This window comes from Urocitellus parryii, chromosome 6 (genome assembly GCF_045843805.1).
Source record: "Urocitellus parryii isolate mUroPar1 chromosome 6, mUroPar1.hap1, whole genome shotgun sequence".
Classification (NCBI taxonomy): Eukaryota; Metazoa; Chordata; class Mammalia; order Rodentia; family Sciuridae; genus Urocitellus; species Urocitellus parryii.
Genome location: NC_135536.1, coordinates 44,689,409 through 44,709,436, shown reverse-complemented (window position 1 = coordinate 44,709,436; position 20,028 = coordinate 44,689,409). Strand labels below are relative to the sequence as shown.

The 20,028-nt window shown below is 37.4% G+C and overlaps 1 protein-coding gene across 2 annotated transcripts in view; it reads right to left on the bottom strand.

Moving 5' to 3' along the window:
* Positions 1–20,028, bottom strand: part of Akap6 (A-kinase anchoring protein 6) — a 321,551-nt gene that overhangs the window by 268,786 nt on the left and 32,737 nt on the right. For both annotated transcript variants that reach the window (XM_026413799.2, XM_026413806.2), the window contains exons 2-3: positions 14,739–14,990; positions 5,591–7,357 (exon numbers count right to left, since the gene is read on the bottom strand). In XM_026413799.2, coding sequence (XP_026269584.2) covers positions 5,591–7,207 — 1,617 coding nt within the window. In that variant the 5' untranslated portion in view covers positions 7,208–7,357; positions 14,739–14,990. The remainder of the gene's footprint in view (positions 1–5,590; positions 7,358–14,738; positions 14,991–20,028) is intronic.

Genomic DNA, 20,028 nt, shown 5'->3' with positions numbered 1-20,028 from the left:
CCTCTTCTTTTTTCACTTTTATGTATTGAGAAACTCCCATTGGTACTAAAACCCAAGATGCTCAATTAACTTATCCACACCACAGGTTCTGAGTAAATCAGCCACCATTGAACAAAATCCCCTCAATCCTCACACAGAAATCAGAAAATGGACCTTTCCTTGGAAACTGACAGTTTACAGAGGAGCTTTCATTTGTGGGGAAGGAAAGGCTGCAACTTATTTCCTGGTTTTAAAATTTTTGATTCACAAATATGTTTACATTTGCTTGTATGTGTATAAACTTCTTAAAGGACATAAGAACAAAAACAGCAATTAATACCTATGGCGGGGTCAGAACTCAAGAAGGAGGATAGGGATGAGAAATAGATTTACTGGATATCTTTTAATGTCTATGTTTTAAAATTATGTGAATACATTATCTGTTCAAATTTTTAATTTCCTAATGAATAAAGAATACATACTTAAAATAAATATTTCAAATTAATGAAACCAACTGATGAAAGACACAAACATGAGAGATAGGAGGTGATAGGAAACTGTTAGGTACCTAAGACACTAGTCACCAACCCCAGCTGTTATCCTAGGGAATTCTACCACAGTCCCCAAATGTCCCACTTTGTTAGTGGGATTTTATGTACCTTCTGCCTTTTGCTCTGATGACTCAGAGAAGACAGGGTGGAACATTTAGGGAGTGGCAAGAGGAAAATATGTACCACTCTCCATTTGATAGAGTAGAACCAGAAGAAGGATATATTCAGTATTTTTTTTATGTCAGGCTATAATCCTTCCCATGTGTTCCATACGCTCTCCTTTCTAGTCTCAGTGTGTACCCACCTATACACTCCAGCCATTTTGAACTTTTTTGCTACTTCTTAGTTTAAATAAGATTTAGTTTAAAAAAAAGCTTTCATTGTGTCTTATTTTGAACTACCATCCTTTGTTTCATGCTGCTTTCATAACCAACTTCTTGAGCTGTTAGGAATACATTTTTCTCATTTTTCAAACATCTATACTCCAGCTTCTACCCTCACTCTCCATTAAGTCAATTTTTCTTTAAGGTCCTCATGGACTCTTTCAAACAAATCTAAAGGCTATTGTATTTTTCTCCCTTAGTCCTTATTCTTTTTGATCTCCCTTTTGAAAGGAACAATGCTGATGTCCACCTTATTGAATATCTCTTTCTCCTATTTACTTAAACACTGGAGGATCTTCTGTATCCTTTCCTGATCCTCACAAATGAGCTTCTTCCTTATCTTGCCTCATCAGTGGGCTACAACTTGAACTCAGTCTTTTTCTTTTTCTCTATTTATCCTCATTCTTTTACATAATTCACCTATTCTCAAATATTTAACTAGTAGGGAGAATAAAGTAGATGGGAGCCCAAGGCATGGCTCTGTGCTTCGTTAGCTGTGCTACTTAAGAAAAGCAATTTCATTTGTCTTAACTCAGTTTCCTCCACTCCAAGATGGATTTTTTTCATTCATTCAACAGTCTCCACTGACTGCTTACTACATGCCAGACACTGTTCTAAGTACATGAAATTCACTAGCAAAATAAACTGTTAATATCCCTGCCATTATGGAGCTCCCATTCTAATAGGGGGACATGAAACAAATGCAATAAAAATACCACATAAGAAATGACATAAAAGAAAAAAAATGTGATAAGAGATTTAAAAAGCGGGGTTATATACCTTTTTTAAATAATAGGTGCTGGGAGTGTGGCTCTGTGGTAGAGTGTTAGTGTCACATGTGAGGCCCTGACTTCAATCCCCAGTCCCCAGAATCACAAAAGAAAGGCAGTCAGGCAGGTAGGCGGGGAGGGGAAGGGGAAGAGAAGTAGGGAAGGGAGAGGATGGGAGAGGGAAGTTGTGGTGGGGGAGGTCAGATGGTCAGGTTTCTCTGAGAAAGTAATTTCTGATCAAAGACTCAGAAGAGATGGAGGAATCAGAAATTAGGGCATCTAATGGAAAGAGTATAGTCAGGGGAAACTGATATCTCTACACTAGGTACCACCACAGCTATACCATAAAGAAGCATGCCCAGAATTTTCTAGGAACAACAGAAGACAGTGGAAATGGAGTGAAATGGGGAAAAGCAGTTGGAAATAAGGTCAAAGAGGAAATTAGGAGACCACTCCATGTAGAACCTCTAAGTGCACTGGTAGAAGTAGCTGCATTTTAAGCGGAGAATGACATCATCCTATTTATATCCATGTTGGGATTAGACTGAAGGAGGAATAGAATAGAAGCAAAGAGACCAGCTAGGAGGTTTCCACAGTAATCTAGGCAAGAGGAGAGACTGACTACTAGGACCAGAGTAGGAAAACCAGAAGGAGAGAGAAGTGGTCAATTTAGGATTTTTTTAAAACCTTGGGGACTGAATTAAAGCAAGATATAATCCATGATTTTATAAATCATGTCCACCTTATTAAATATCTCTTTCTCCTATTTTATAGTTATGTCAAAATGTATTCTATTGTCAGTATAACTAAAAAGATCCAATAAAAATAAAATAAAATAAAAACCTACTTTTTCAGGATTATTAAAAGAATCCTACGATAGAATTATCATAGGCAATTCTATTATAGGACTGAGATGTTAAGTAATATTGTACAGAGATGTTAAGTAATATTGTCTCTTAAATTCTGCAAGAAGAATAAGTTCTTGGGGCTGGGGGTGTGGCTCAAGCGGTAGCGCAATCGCCTGGCATGCGCGCCGCCCGGGTTCGATCCTCAGCACCACATACCAACAAAGATGTTGTGTCCGCCGAAAACTAAAAAATAAATATTAAAAAAAGAATAAGTTCTCTAGGTCACTATTTGGAAGAGACCAAAGCTAGCGTGTGATATTCAAGTTCAGTTGGCTAGGGGTTGGCAGCTACCGTCACTACTTCAGCAATGAGTGAGCGAAGGGAGGTTGAGCTGAGGAAGGAACTTAATCTTATTGCCTTCCTTTACCTCATATCCCAACCAGTAAAGTATTTCTGATTACCTACAGACACTTCTTCTTAAAGGCTTTACCATATACTCACCTTATATACAGAGTTTTTAAAAAGTATCTATCCCATCTCTTCCTTAAACTAGCTACCAATCTAAATATTTCCATCTCTCAGTCCCCAGATGCTGAAAACTTAGCTTTCATTTTTGTAGAACTATAGATTTAGAGCATGCTACCATTGGAAGTTGATAGCACAGCCATCACTTGATTAAAACATCTCTTTTTATAAAAGAAGAAACAAAGCTCAGAAAGAAGTATGACTAGCTGGGGCCACCCCAGTCTTTAAGACTAGACAAGGCCTGGAACCAGTTTTCTAGATCCTGTTTACTTCCTTGACAATGCCTCCTTGTTCAGTCTATATCACATTAGTCCCTGAGTTTTTCCACCTCAGGCTGATATCTCCACACCACCAGAGCTACCAGGCACCACCATTATTGCCAATTAAACCTTCCAGAAAAATCATTGGAGGTCATGGCCTACACTGCTTTAGTATGCTGGCTTTGGCTTCAAATACTAACTTTGCACCTAATAGTTGTGAGGACTTGAGCAAGTTTCCTAACATATGCTGCCTTAGTTTCTTCATATGAAAAATTCCTATATTCTACAACTTAAATAGAATGAGACATGTAAATATCCAGTACAAGCAAACACAAAATAAGGGATCAAAAAGCACTATTTGTTATGGCTTGTATTACCACTCTCATTCCCTTTCAAGAAGTTGTTGATGCCTGGTAAACAAATTCTAATTGCCTTAGTGCAACCTTCAGGGTCTTGCTACAACCAGGTCTATGCCAGGTATGGAAACTTTTGTTGTTCTCTAATCACAGACCTTCCAATTGGGACAGCTGTCTTTGCACTCCCACATCCATTCTCATTCCCATTCTGATTTCTGCATTTTAGCTTATGCTGTTCCTCCCTGACATGCTTAATTTCCTTTTTCTTATCTAAATCTTGAATATCCTTCAAAGCCCCATACAAGGTGTATAAGAATACTGTATAAGAATACTCCGGGAAAATTCTAGCTCCACTGACATTACTTCTCTTCCATACTACATTGTTTACATTTAGTACATATTAACCACTTTTTTATGGAGAGGCATGACAGCATTTAGTCAATGGTGTGGGATCTACAGAAGACTTCCTCAGTCTCCTCATCCATAAATGGGGTTAATATTAGAATTGTTGTGATGAGTAGATACATAAATATATGATTTGTATTAATTAGTATTATGTTATGATTATTATATATTTATGTTAATTCTTCCCTCTTTCTTTTAAGAACCTGCTTTTACTCCCAGTTATTCTGTCCATACGTATGACTCATTACCCAGGGTCTAGCATAACACTGGTCTCAGAATAGTGTTCAACAATGAATGAATGTGAAAAACTGGGAATAGCAGCCACAAACCAACCATTGGGTTTTACTAATCTTCTCTATCAAATATAGATGGCTCCTAAACACTGTTATCCTATAATTTTATAATTGCCTGGTAAAGGAGAAACTCTAACCTGTTTCAGGGAGGCAACCTGATGTAATAGAAGAAAACTGGGCGGAGACTCAGAAGACATGGTTTATGTCTCAGTTTCCAAGCAAAAGGTTCAGTGTGTCTGTCTGGCTATCTATCTGTCCAACTATTTCAGCTTAGGGAAAACAACTTGCGCTTACTATTTTCATCAAAATAAAGGGAGAATACTCTGGCATTACCTGCCTGATTCACATAACAGCTGAGAAGGTCAAGTAAAAAACTCTTCTGGAAGAGCTTTATACACAGTAAAATGCTATACAAATGATATAAGGCATACTTATTTATGTCACTGAACAAGAAACCATAAGAACAATCAAATTGAATGAATTTATTTCCAGTGAAGTTCTGGAGAAAGGGCTATTGCCACAATAATCAGAGTGAATCTTTCTGGCTCAGCTGTCTCTTAAAAAATCAACTCAAAACTTGAATCATGGAGGTCAGCCTTGAGAATTTTGATAAGCCTATCCTCAAAGATTTTATCACATCTAACAATTCATTCAAAAAGTACAGATTTACCCAAAATATCAATTCCCCAGATGGCAGGGTCATAAAACCAAAGGTCTCACCAAGGATGGAGAATAAAGAAAAACAAAGATTCCTGATAAATTACAACTGTGTGGTCTATTTCAACAGAAAATTACTAGAGATGGGGAAGCTATTCTGGGGTCAGAACAAATTAATCAAAAAGCACTTAAGATAACTGGAATATTCTATTCATATATTCCTGAGATACTTATATATGTATAGCTATTGTTTTATTTTATTTTGTTATATCCAGGGAGTCTATCATTCATCAGGAACCCTGTTAAGTTTGAGCAATATCAATAGAGAATTCTATACCAGGCAGGGACTCATCAAGCCAACACATTGACAAGGGCAGTTCCAAGTGATACAAATGTCACAATGTAGTGATCATTGTGCCTTTTTCTTTCTTTCTTTCTTTCTTTGGGGAACTGGTTATCAAAAACAGTAATACACTTGCTAATGAATTGGGGCGAAATTGACTTTTTCCCAGCATTACTTCTAAAAAGCGGGTAAGAAATCATTCAGATTAAGACCACCTTACCTCTATTTTTTCCCATATGGCTTCATAGTTGTCTTGGTGTTGAATATCTTGCATTAGTTTCTGAATTAAAGCTGATTTTGTGGTGGAATGGCTCTCATTTTTCTCAGAGGATGAAGCTGTCTCTGATTTCTCATCAATTAACTTTTTCATGCCAGAAAGAGGCATGCACAGCTCCTCATCAGAAAGAATGTCACTCAGTGGCCCAGATTCAATGCTTTCCCCGAGGGAAGAGGCTATGTCACTGGATGAGCTGGGAGACACTCTGCCTAACCTTGTGTGTTTTTTCTTGACATGGTATGTTGGGTACATCTCCGAATCTGAATTCATTTCAGACAGTTCCCAGTCATCAATATTCTGAATGATTTCTCCTCTGGGTTTCTGAGGCAGAAGTTTTGTTAGCTTTTCCAGCTTCAAAGCTAACACTTCTGTCTGCTTAAGGTGAGAGGGTAGTGCTAGATATTCATCAGAGCCATACCAGGCCTCCACAACCTGACCATTCCTGGTAACATGACTTGGGGAGAAGGAGCAATCTTTTTTACTTTCATGTTTCTTAAGAAAGGATACTGGAGACAAAGTATTGTCTGAACCAACAGAAGATTCACTGCTCTGAGTAAAAGGTGGTGAACTGGATATTTCTGACGGCACTGACAATTTGGTATTTTGACTTCTCTGACTGCACGGCTCAACAGAGGATGTGGAAGCAGAATCTGTTTCTGGCCCCTCCATGGCCTTGGAAGTACAAGAAGGCCTTCCATTCAGCACTACTGAGCTCCTCATAGTTTCAGTTTGCTTGCCCGAACCAGTGGCCTGTTTCGGTATTCCACCTGGAGGCACCTCTTCTGAGGTCTTGGGTGGTTTATTAAGTCGAAGTTTCTCTTTGTGGCAGTCATTAAGCCTTCCCAGACTGGAAGAGATTTGTTTAATGTGACTTTTGACTATGTTTTCAAGATTCCCAACCCCCACCTTGTACAAGCACTCATAGGACTGGCTGGCAGCAGAAGGGCTGTTGGGATAGGAAGACTGTAACACCAGGCAAAGCTTCGATCTGTCAGGAGGGTCCACCAACGAAGGGGTGCTTCTACTCATCTCAGGCTTCAGATCAACCATCTTCTTCTTGCCGTCACTGCCTTTTAGATCATTCTTTAAAATTTCTTCTTTAAGGAAAAGCCCTCTTTTTGGCAATGTAGGCTGTGTGGGAGAGTCCTCATTATAATTAAAGCAGTCTCTGATGGATCGCTTGGGAGTTGCATTCTCACAAGGAAGAGGCTGTTGGTTCTTTGTGCCAAGATGGGAGGAGGAACTGCATTCTTGCTTCCCAGTCTCGGAAGGTGACTGAACAGCATTTGTCAGAGCTTCCCCTGAAGATGGCATACCTGATGTTAAGCCTGGTTGCTCTTCGATTGCACAAGCGCTGTTTTCCTCCCGTCCACCTTTGTCCTCTGCTGAGAGAGATACCTGAGACATCTCCTCACTGACTGCTTCACTGCAGCTGGAAGGGACAGGGTCAGCAGCCACCGTGAGTAACCCAACACTTCGGATAAGCTCAGGGAATTCCTTTTCCATCTCACTATAGCTCCAAGAGTCAAAAGGTTTGGTTTTGACCTGGCTAGAGGTCATGTCACCCAGGCCACTGAGCAAATCCTCACTTGGACTGTAGTCAGATAGCTCAAATGCAGTAATACCACAATCCAGAGACAAGTAATTCTGAGAACATTTGATAGTTAACTGTCCTGAGTCATCCACTTCCGTTAGAGAATCAAGTCGGCCCTGAAACAGAGAATGGTAATGGTTTCAGTAAATTCAACATGAGTCATACTCAACTGCTGTTCAAATGAAATCTCAGCACAGGCTGCTATTAAGCTCAGAAATGTATCAGTCTTGACTGCTTCTGTTTTGACATACAAAAAGGCCTACTAATCAATTACCTCATTGAATCATAGAGCATATCCTGTTCTTAAATATTTGAAGACTTTTATTTCATCTAGAACATAGAGCCATAAGAGAAATGGTCAAGGTCAAGCCCAAAATATCCATTCTTATCTAATTTTCTATTTAAAACTAGTATATTAATACTTTAATATGCATTCATAAGTAAAGCCTTAAGTAATAAAATTTCTGAGAACAAAATAATGTAAGAGTAAAATCTCTCTGAGTATGTGTTTTGTTTTTTGTTATTGCACCAATACCTACCACAATGGTTAGGTCATAGTAGATGCTCAGTAAGTATTTTAAAGTGAAATAATTAATTATATTAAACCAATCATATTAAATATATATTCACAAATCATAAAAAGGTAAACTATTGACATTTCAAATACATAACATAAATAGTTCATGACCAGTTTCTGTTTGGTCCCATGTTTTCAAAGGCATACACAGTTACTCCTGGAGAAAATTAATGAATGTCAAAACTTTATCATCTTAGCCCCATCTCCTCCCTCTGCAAGCATTTCTCCCCCTCCCCCTAAATCCACCAGTGTATGTTAGATCCTAAATTCCCACTTCCCTTGTTTATAATTCCAGGTAGGCTCATCAATTTGAAACTCCTCCATGCTAGCCAGGCATGGTAATGCATGCCTGCATTCCCAGCAACTTGGGAGGCTGAGGCAAGAAGATTGCAAGTTCAAAGTCAGCCTCAGCAACTTAAGGCTCAAAAAAACTTAAAGAGAATCTTTCTCAAAATAAAAAATAAAAAAGGGCTAAGGATGCAACTCAATGGTTAAAGAGCCCCTGAATTCAATCTTCAGCACCAAAAATAAAGAAAAGAAACCTCTCCACGCTATAAAATACAAGCGTTTCAAGTATTTACTTCAACTGTGTGATTAAAGTTTTTGTCTCATTGCTAATATAGTTTTTTTTCTTTCTTTTTTCTGTGGTTCTGGGGACTGAACTCAGGCCTTGTGCTTGTATGTAAGCGCTGTACCACTAAGCTACAACCCCAACCCCACTAATGCACTTTCTCAGATCACACAGCAAATAGGGAGATTTCTGATTGACAATTTGGGGCAAATGGACCCCTGAAATCCTAATTTGCTTATCATGCTAAGGGACTGTTTGGTCTAATCAAGCCCTTTAGGAAATAAAGGAAGGAAATAGAAAAGTGAAAGTTTATTTTATTCCTGGACCTCTGTTCTGCTGGAGGAATAACTGGGATGAGCCCACTGAAGCCTGATCCTACATGGTTTCTGGGCCCTCACTCCCTTTCAATCAGGTATCCCAAGACTTGTGGGTTTTATTGTTCATTTGCTTGCTTTGGGTTCGGAATGCTCTCTCCCTTCAGACTTTCACTTGCCTTTATCTTCCACTCCTTTCACTCTTAATTCATATCTGGATAATTCAAATAATAATAACTGAAACTTTTAACTTTTTGAAGCCTCAGTTTCCTCATCCATAAATTGGGATGGTTGATTCCTATTATCACCTTTTCACTTAATCCTTAGAACTTTTCTCTGGGCTCTGTACTATTCTTCTGTTTACAAAAGACCCTGGGTCAAAAGAAGGTACAAAAGGAGCCCATGGAGGCTGTCTGACCTAAAGTCCAAGTTCTGAGCATTGGAAATTACTTTAAGCTGACATGTCCCCTCTTCTAATTTGTTTTCCACACTGCCACCAATTTTAATCTTTATGAATTGCAAAATTGCTACTGTTATTTCTCTGCTTAAAATTCTTTAGTAGCTTCCTCTTGCCGTTCAGTTAAAAATCCTAACCCTTCCAAGGTCAGGCATGAAGAAGCCTCTTTCATGCCACTTTCCCTTCCACAACTGTACCCAGTCACATTATCCTCCTTATAGTCAGAACATATCATGTTTCCTCCTGTATCAGGGCCTTTGCTTATGTTATTTCATATCTGGAAAGCTTCCCACCTACACCTCTTAACTCTTATTCTCATTCATCCCCAAGAGTTTAGCTCAGGTTTTTACTGAGCTAAGTAAAAACCATCACTTAAGTCAGAATCTTTTATTGTAAGCTCTCAAATCTAGACCATTATCCCTTCAAGAATTTATCTCAATGTAAATAAATACTATTGTGATTACTTGACTCATTTGTTTCACACATAGTTTGTAAACACTGTGAGAGTGTAAGTAACACAGAAAATAGTTGACTGACCAGTGTACCCACAGCATTTAGCAAGAGATCTGTAGAGAGTGAGGACTCAAAGACACCTATGTTGAATGAGTGAATGATGACATTTTGGGGACATTTCTCTATTCATTCATGTAACTTATTCCTCTGATTATGTACTTCTAATTGACTCAAATGATTAAAAACTCAAGCTTCAGGGTCAAAATCTTGCCCTAGCACTAATTAGCTATGCAACTGAAGGTCAGTAGTTTGATGTTGCTAAGCTTTGTTTCCTTCATCTGAAAAAGGAAACGGTAAGCCATATCACAGGGATGTTGAGAGTCTTAAAGGAGATATATGGGTAAGTGCTCAATGAGTGTTCACTGTTATTCTCTTATTATTATTTTTAGTAATAAAATATGATGAGAAGGAAACTTTCTTCAAGATGAGAGTTACCTCTAATGCCAAATTATACTGCACAAAGAAAGAAATCAGTTTCAGCTGTCAATCTCAACAATAATTATCTAAATGGAATTGTGTGACTTTTGAGGTTCATACCTGGACTAGGTTCTTTAAATAACAAAGTCAAAAGCAAAAAATACCAAGGAATGAGTTAGCTAACAAATGTCACATTTTTGTGCAATTTTAAAGAGAGTAACAGTGAGATTCGCAATTTAAAACAGGTTGCACTTATTTTTTAATCTTTTATTTTGGTTGTTCATTACTCAGAAGTTACTCTTTTACAGAAATAGTGTTGTAAGTAATGGTCAGGTCCAAAAATTATTCCATAAGACCTAGTCCAATTATCAATTAGTTACAAAATAATTGCAAAATTATTTTCTGTCATTTCTATCATAGTTAATTCACTGCAGTACTTATATGAAGTTAAAGAGGCACTAAAGAAAAGTGTTTATATGATGAGTAGAGAAAAGAAACTCAAAGTTTCTTTGAGAGTTCAGGTAACAATTAGACCACTGCAAGTATCATCCACCAGCCTTTGGACAAACAGGGAACACCATGGCCTTAGGAGTATATTTAGTTCCCATTTTGGTGGTCACAGCACCTTAAGACCAGGGACACTGTCTTGAATGATAGGTGCTCAATAAATGATGTTAGATGAATATAGTGAATATATATGTTAGATGAATATATAACTTTATCTCAGAGAATATAGTATGACTGCCTTTCTTAAATCTTCAGGGATCTCTGGTTTAAAAAATAAAATACACGCAAAAGTACTCAGTGTTCCAAAGGTGCCCTCTCTGATTCTGTTCCCAGCAAGGCCAACTATGTAAACTAGTTGAATCACTTTAGGATAATTATTTTTTATTCATACTGTAATTTGTTAATGTGAAAAAAAATTTGGGGGGATTAGGAGGGGAGCAACCAAAAACAGCCCTGTCTTTCACCATACAATTTTAAGAAAAGAACGTTCTTTACAGTTTTTCACAGCAGATGAACACTGAGTTTCATTATTTAAAATATTTTTTAGTAGTACTAATACTTTTAGCCCTATTGCTTCCTCTTGACTACCTTCCCAGATAGTTTTCTAATGCATGTAATAGTCTCAGATAGGCATTGGCTCAGGGGATGAGTGCATGCTATTTTACTGTCTTTTTTATTTCAGAAACATCATGTTTAATTATTAGTGCAGACACCTATGTCAGAACTGCCTTGCAATGACTCCACTCAAATATACCTGCATTTAATATGCTATGAAGCAGCTTTTCAGAAGGTTATATTTTATAAATGTGGTAATTTCTTCACTTTATTACAGGCCACAATCTTATCTTAGATATTAAGACAGCTCCCCACCACCATTTTCTAATAATTTGAAGCAAGAAATTTTGCTTTGTTCCTTACACATAATTAAGTTAACTTAAGTCTTGTTCCAAATACTTTTAGAGCCGTATTTTTTGAATGCTATACTGTATTTTGCCACTAAGTGAACATGAAATTTAATGTCCATAATTTAGAAGATCTCCCTATTAACATGCCCCAAGAGTACATCAGTCTCCATTGCTACTTAAGGTCATTTTTATGCCTAATCTAGTGTTCCTCCTGAGAATAGAATAAGAAATGGAATTCTATTTTTTGAAGTATAGGTATGGTAAAAAAAATTATCTCTCTCTGTCCCCTAACTCCTTTAATCTAACTACATAGTGTTTGTTGTTTTAATTCCTAACACATCAATTCATGGACCTTTTATTAAAGTGCCACACACCCCCAGAGTCCTCAGACCCAATGGACTAAACTCAATCATATTCCTTTCTGTTCTACTGTTAGAGTCCATGATTCTAAATGTATTCCAGAGAGCAGCAGTATAATAGGGAAATGTGAGGTAAAGTTCCATTTCTAATGGGCAAAGGAAACAGAACACAAAGCATTTCAATATTTTTATTTATACTACACTAATGATTTTTAAGAATGTCCACTTTCTACAGGCTGAAATTATGTACCAAAGAATCTCTGTGATTAATTCATAGTTCACCAACCTAAAGTGATACCTCCCCGTTCCACACCTCAAGTGGTGTATTATTTCATTCAATTTATAAAACATTTATATACAGTGATACAAACTATGTTCTGTGGAAGACAGATGAATATAATCTAGTATTAATCCTTATACAGTTCAAAATCTAACACAAACTTTGTCTTCTTATAAATTGGTTCATAATAAGTGCTAGTGGAAGAATACACAAAATGCTATGCTGTGAGTACTCTGGAAGGACCAATGTATCCCCATGGAGAAGGAAGTATCATTTAGGCGAGGTACTTACTACATCATCTGTACATAGCCTTCATCAATGTTTGACATTGTGTTAATATTAATTATTGTTATAGTTTGGGTGTACAGTGTCCCCCCCCCCAAAGTTCATGAGCTACCATGTTCACAAGTGAAATGATTAGATTATGAGCACTGTAACCTCATTGGTGGATTAATCCATCAAGTAGATTAAACATTGAGAGGACTACTGTACTGGGTGGTAAACTGCAAGGAGGTGAAGCGTGGCTGGAGGAAGTAGGTCACTGGGAGTATGTTCCTGAGGATTACATCTTGTCCACCTGGCTCCTTGTTCCCTCTCTGCTTCCTGACTGCCATGAGCTAAGCAGCTTTCTCTGCTGCACCCTTCAACCAGGACATTCTGCCTCACCTCAGGGCGAGAGCAAAAGTGTTGGCCATTCACAGATGGAACCCCTGAAACCCTGAACCCAAAATAAACTTTTCCTTCTCTAAGTTGTTCTTATCAGGTATTTTGGACACAACTTATCACTAGGTATGTAACGTTAGCTTTCTCAACTTGGTCCTCTCATATGTAAGATGGATGCAATGATAACACCCCCCGTAAAAATGAGGATAATAACACCCACCCTGCCTACCTTCCAGAACAGTATGAGGAGCAAACAAAATTAGGAAGATGATTACTAATATGTTATTCATCTTTAATGCCTAATGTGTTATACATAGCAGAAATTCAATACAAATTTAGAAAGAGTAGAAAAGAAAGAAGGAAGAGAGGGAGGAAATAATTGCTATTGAAATAGAAATCAGTTAAAAACTGGTTTGGTTTTATTTAATTATTCCTAGATTCATTTCCTTAAACACTTGCTTCACCTCTCTTAAATTCAGTTTCTACATCTATAAAATGAATTTTAATACCAATTTTAATACCACTTACCTTCCTTACTAGATTAAAAAAAATACTTGGTGATTATCACAGTGTCTAAAATATAAAAATTTCAGTGCCATACAGTTTTTATACAATTTTGAGTTTTACTTTAGTTTTTGTTCGCTTGTTTGGTTTGCCAATTTGTTTACTATATATGGTTAATTCCATACTTATTTATTTATTTATTAATATTTATTTTTTAGTTGTATTTGGACACAGAACCTTTATTTTATTTATTTATTTTATGTGGTGCTGAGGATTGAACCCAGGGCTTCGCACCTGCTAGGCAAGCGCTCTATCCCTGGGCCACAACCCTAGCCCTAATTCCATATTTAAATAAAGAATAAAACATATTTTGCTTTTTCAAGAAACAAAAGAGTTAGTACTTGCCACTTTCTAGAATTTCAATTCTCTCTTCAATGTGGCTCTGAATTTCAGCTAACTTCTCAAAATAGAAAAGTGAATCCTCCTTCACTGGAAAGATACCTACTATTCTAGTTTATCAGAGTTTTGTTATGTTTTGTTGTGTTTTGCCATTTCTCTCTTCAATCTACAAATCTTTCACAGATGAATTTATTCTGATAAAGCTGGGAATTTTGTCCAAATCCCCTTCCTGTTTTCCACAATCCTAGTATGCTGGTAAAAACAAAACTAAGCAGTCATTTGATTCTCATAAAGTCACACACAAAACACGCAACACAAATAGAATAAAAACCCAGTTTCAGGAAGGATGATCATGGAAGTATAGCTTCAATTCATAGAAAATATTCACAAAGCAGATGACTGATAATCCACTGTTTCTCTGCTCCTCACACAACATATTCTTACAACTCTGCAATAATAAAGACTGATCCCAAGTAAAAACTAAACTGCTTCAAATCCAGTCCACAAGTAATTGTTGAGTTCATATTGTGAGAACCATTATGGATGTATCATGACACAGCTATGAAAACAGCATTCAGAACCATTAGCCTGAATGGCTTTTCATAGTGTGTGTGTGTGTGTGTGTGTGTGTGTGTGTGTGTATGTGTGTATATGTGTGTGTTACTGAATTTTGAACCCAAGGCCTCACACATGCTAGGCAAGTGTTCCACCACTGAGCTATATCCCTAACCCTTTTTATTTTTATTTGAGACAGAGTCTCAATAAGTTGCCAAGGTTGGTCTTGAACATGCAATCTTCCTGCCTCAGCCTCCCAATTAATGGAAGTGTCAATTTTATTTGAGAATGGTAGAATTCACTTGGATTCAAATTTAGAGTATCCCTGATGAAATAATTCATCAGTAATTTTAAAAAACTGTTTAAAGTCCTATTAACATAAGCAAGAAAAATAAATTAGCTCTGTAACATTCTAATGTTCATTTGATTCACTACATCCAGAATAATTTTTCTAAAGCATGAATCTAATCACTCACCTCCTTTGTCTCTTCAGAGAAAGCCTGCAGGATGTCTGTCTGCCTGGTGTAGTTGCCATTGGCATCCTGCAGTCCTTGCAGAATGCGCTCTCTCAGAACCAGCACGGAGACTCGGAGCTGATGCCAAAGGAGCTGCACTGCGTGGATGTCCACAATCACATTGACAGAGTAAGACAGCAGCTTTAGGGAGAACTCTGTTTCAAGGAGGGCATGGATTTGCTCAACATGGTCAGAAATATCTTCACAAATGTCCTGTGGCAAAGAAAAGCAAAATATGTGAGAAGTTTCCCCCATCCTGGGGTGAAGGGGGTGTGGGGCTGGGGAGTTCACTCTTTTACCTGACACCAATTATCAGGGTCAAATTTAGAAAGAGTAGAAAAGAAAGAAGGGAGAGAGGGAGGTCAGTGGTAGCACATGAATAACTGGTCTTTGTTCTAGTTCAGATATATGGTCATAGGCCATACTCTTGTGTACTGGGTCTTCATACATACAGGTAAGTTGATCTTTCTCTAAACTGCAATATTGCTGTTCTTTAATTTCAGACAAGGTGGGGGGTTCACTTCACCAATCCACTCTCTGATATCTTTTATAAAGTTTGTTTGGGGTTCTGGAAGGAAACCAACAGCTGTTCTATTTTCTGTATAGAGCTCATAATATTTCAGGATAGAAACCTCATTCAGACATCCAGCAGGAATAAAGGTGTGGTAGAATGTGTGTTTCATAGGGACTCCGGCCCTTCTCAGTACCTGCTTATTTATCTACAAAGAATTCCTCCCCTACATCTCTATACTGACAACATTCTCCAAAGGTCACATTTGACAAGGCAAGTTCTCAGTGAACTTTGAGGTCTTCAGTGCAAGAGGCAATTGTCACTTTCCCCCAAGGACACTATTCACTATTTAAATTCACAATGAATATTTAAATTTCCAACCTATACTTTGCAAACAGAAATCCCTTTTAAGCAACAAAGCCAAACAAAATCCCAAAGATGAAAAACAGACAAAATACATTTTTTTTCAGACCTAGACATTTTAAACAAAAACACTACTAAATCAAGGTTTCAATCTCCTTCACACATACTATTAGGTAGACAGATTTGATATCTGACATGTCACTTGCTCTTACAAGTTCCCAAATTTCCATTGTGCTGTCAGAGGCCAGAAACATGAAATGAGTGGCATCAACAGAAATATTTACTTGGGCAATTTAAGAGACCATTAAGTATCAAAATGATGTTGGTGTCAGCTAAAAGTGCTCAGTTACACGTTTTTAGTTGTGCATCAGTGATTTTTTAAAATTAGGCTTTTAGTTATGATTTTTGTTAAGGCTAAAATTGTGTGATAGCAGTTAAGTTCTGAGACCTACCATCAGTGTCAAAACTGTCTTTCTATGCTAGAAACATGCCAGAATCAATCAATGCCCTAGCACCGGATTGCCTTTACTTCACAACTTCCAGGACCTTCATGCCATAGGCTCTACTCTGGGCCTTGTCATCTACCATGTAACAACATCAGAAGGTCTCCTATGTCACCTATGTCTTTGTCCAACTTTTTTACTCCTGACTCTTCTAGCTCACCCAGGCTACCAGCCCCTCCACCCCTTTGCTCCATATGTGACCCCCTCCAAGTAGAGTATCTATGGGGATCACTTCAGTCACTCTCTTGGCCGTGTTTTCAACTTCCTCACCCTCTTGATTTCATAACTCAGATTTGTTAGCCTCTTTCTTTTGGGTCTCACTTTGATCCTACAGATGCAAAATACTTTACATACTTAGGAAAGAAAAAGGCTTGGGTGACCTTTATATCACCTGCTCAAAATAGCCAAACAGGCATTTCTCACCTCCCCACTCACATCCCCCAATACAAAAGGTTATATATAGCTTTGGCACCATGAAAATTTCATGCCAAAACACTTGCCATCTGTTCCTCTTGATTCAGCTTCTTCATAAAGGATATATTAATGCAGTGAGAGCCAGGTCATGGGTCAAGATTGCCAGGCAACAATTCAGGGGAAACAATCTATAAGACATCATTGGGTCAGTTAATTTAGGTTCCTGCACCTGACTCCTCATAAAAGAGAGGTAAATTGGCTCAATTCTCACAGAATCAGATGAAACCTTAGGGGAAAGAAATACTCTCCCCCAAGAATCAACCTCCCTCCATTGAGTACTTTGGCAATATACTCATGCAGTCTCTGTTGAAGTTTTTGAAACTAAATAATACATAGTTTATTAATATATAATTTTTGTATTATTTAGTGCAACTTTCTGGAGTCTATTAACTTAATTATTTTTATGCCCTCTACTCTTCCACCAATTGTCTGGTTTGACAACAAGTACAAGAACACACAAACTGTAAAATAATAACTACAGGTGTGTGTGTGTGGGGGGGGACTTTGCTTTGAACTTTTAGTGGGAAATTTGTTTAAAGTAGGTAACTGAGCACTTCTGACCTGTATATTTTTTAAATAACAGAAAAATGTGTTTTTGCTTCCCCTCTATAAAATGTTGAATGACTGTTTATGGAAAAATTAGTCCAAACTATCTAATGTTTAGCCCTTTAACAATTACCAATTTGTTGTACATTCATATGAAAGAGACTGAAGATTATGGACTTTCTGTTTATTTTTATTCAGTCAGGTAACTAGGTATTAGAGACTTTCAAAAACAATATGCTGAATGGCTCTCAGCAGGAATGGTTTGCAAATTAAAGGCTCTAAGAGACTCAACCTGTTGGAGGCCTTGCAAGCTCTCCATTATTAAGGTGAAGTAGAAGCATGGGGGTGGGAGTAGAGGGGGATTAGACTAGCCTAACTGATGCATGTGAGGAATGATGGTGTTCAGACTCAACTGCACATGTGCCTCGAGCAAGAACAACCTGAAACTGGCTGTTCACATGGCTAAAGTTCTCAATGTATTACAGATTTGCATATACTGTAGTGCAACACAGTGGAAAGTAAATAGTAATTTCAGAACAGAGCTAGTTTTTTAGGAATATAGAAAAAATAGTCCCTTCATAACTAGAAATTTATATACCTACCTACCTATGTATCTATCTACTCACTTTAAAGACCCATACACAAAATATTTTTCCCATCTACTTACTAAGAGAATTAACAGGAAATAAAACCTTACGTTCCACAATTAGAAATTTTAAAACTTAATAAGGCAATGACTGGTTAGGCTGACACAGTAAGTAAAATTCACAGTGAAGTGTAATCACCCAAGAAATGTGAATGTTTGATTTCGAATCCTTTCCTGTTTGGATAGAGAAAAGGGTGGTAGTAGAAATCTATCTGAATCTATATAAGGTCAAGAGAGGGATGAAGATGGTGAAGACTATATGAGTGATAGACACGGAACCATATCCAGCTTTGATGGAAGAGATGGTTAGGTCTACCAGGACATCTTCTATAAGTCAGGTTATTTTTGGAAACTCACCTTTCATAGTATGAAATTATCCCATATCTCTTGCTCACATATAATTTTTGCTCATGTTCCTATCAGTTTCAGCCTCTCTAGCCAATGTCATCTCTGCCAGACTGTTCTTCTCTGATTTCTAGACTCCTCTTCTCAAGATATATTTGGAAAGTATATCTCTCCTGGGACAATCATACCCTGGAAAAAATCCACCAGTTCAAGCCTTCTCTCACTCTCAAGACCCCAGATTCAGACTTTTACTTTTAAGGTAGCTTCTACTCATTGTAAGCAAGGTCCATGAACAGAGAACTGAAGGACTTTGAGAATAAGAGGGTAGAAGAAAGGCAGAATCAGAAAGAGATGGCCAAAGATCTCAAGACAAACTGTGTTAACCTTTAGAAACTTGCTTGGAGATGGACCTGTTTTCTGGTATTGTTATAAGCAAATGAAAGTTACTATATCTAACTTCTTCAGAATACTATTAAATAATAGGATGCGTCCTTCCTATAATTTATAAAGATTTCATCATCAAAAGGAGGCAGCTTCATTCCCAGAGGATTTGTTTATTTCTGTATGTGAATATTCTCTCTAACTAGAAGACTGTTTCCCTATGTTCTCTTTTATATAATTAATGGCTGCCCATTAGTTGGTCACTCTTTTAGTCAGTTTTCCATCACCATGACAAAATACTTGAAATAAACAATGTATAAGTAAGAAAGATTTACTTTGGCTCATAGTTTCAGAGGTTTAAGTCCATGGTCCCTTGGTCCCATTGCAACACGTATATCATGGCAGCAATTACACATGGTAGAGTAAGACTATTCACCTCATGGTATCTGAGAAGCAAAGAGAGAAGAAGGGGCAGGGTCCCAACATCACCTTGTAGGGCACACCCCCAATGACCTAACTTCCTTCCACCAGGCTCTACCTCCTAAGGGTTCTACCACCTCCCAACAGTGTCACAGGCTGATGACCAAGACTTCAGCTTATAGGTCTGTGGGGGACATTTAAGATATAAATCATAACAGTCGCTCAAGAATTGTGATGATATTGCTCTCCTTTTTGACAGACTAACAATGAACAAAAAATTAATTTTGGTAGATAAAATTATTTAGATTTCTTGTCTTTTTTCCTTGCCTGTGTGTTTGTTTTTTATTGTTTTGTTTGGTTTTTGTTTTGTTTTGTTTGTATTAGGGATTGAAAACCAGGGCCTTGTGCAAGATAGGTAGGTGTTCTCCCACCAAGCTACATCCTCAGTCCTAGGTTTATTTTTCCAAATCACGAATTAACCATTGCTTTAGCTAGTTGAAATCTCCTTAATTCCTACATTGATTTCATTCCCTCCTTATCCTTTCCTGAGGAAAATTTTAAAAAAAGTTCTCCAGCAAGTTCACTTAAATGATTATATTAACAGATGTCTCTAAAAATAACAAATTTTGTTTTTAAATTGAGGATGGTTTTTAAATGTTTTTTAAACAACTTTTTAAAATAGATACTCAAATTTTCCACAGCTCAATCCACACTTATTAAGAACAGAAGAAAAATGTCATTAGAAATTAATTACCTCACTGAATATATTGAACATGCACTAATCAATATGCTAGGAATACAAGGTAAAATAATACCTAGGTCTGCCCTTCCAGAGTTCCCTGCCTGGTATGGGCATGTCAGCAGAAGTCACAGTCAAGAAGATAAATGTTCATTAAGAGTACACAGACAAGGACAAAATGCCCATGAGAGCATGGGAAAAAGACGCAAAAATACTTTTTAAAGAAAGTAAAGTTTAGATCTTGAAGAAGACAACTAGGAAAATATGGCAGAGAAGAGCATTCCAAGGAGCAGTAAGTGTCTCTGTTAACTATGAACCTGTGG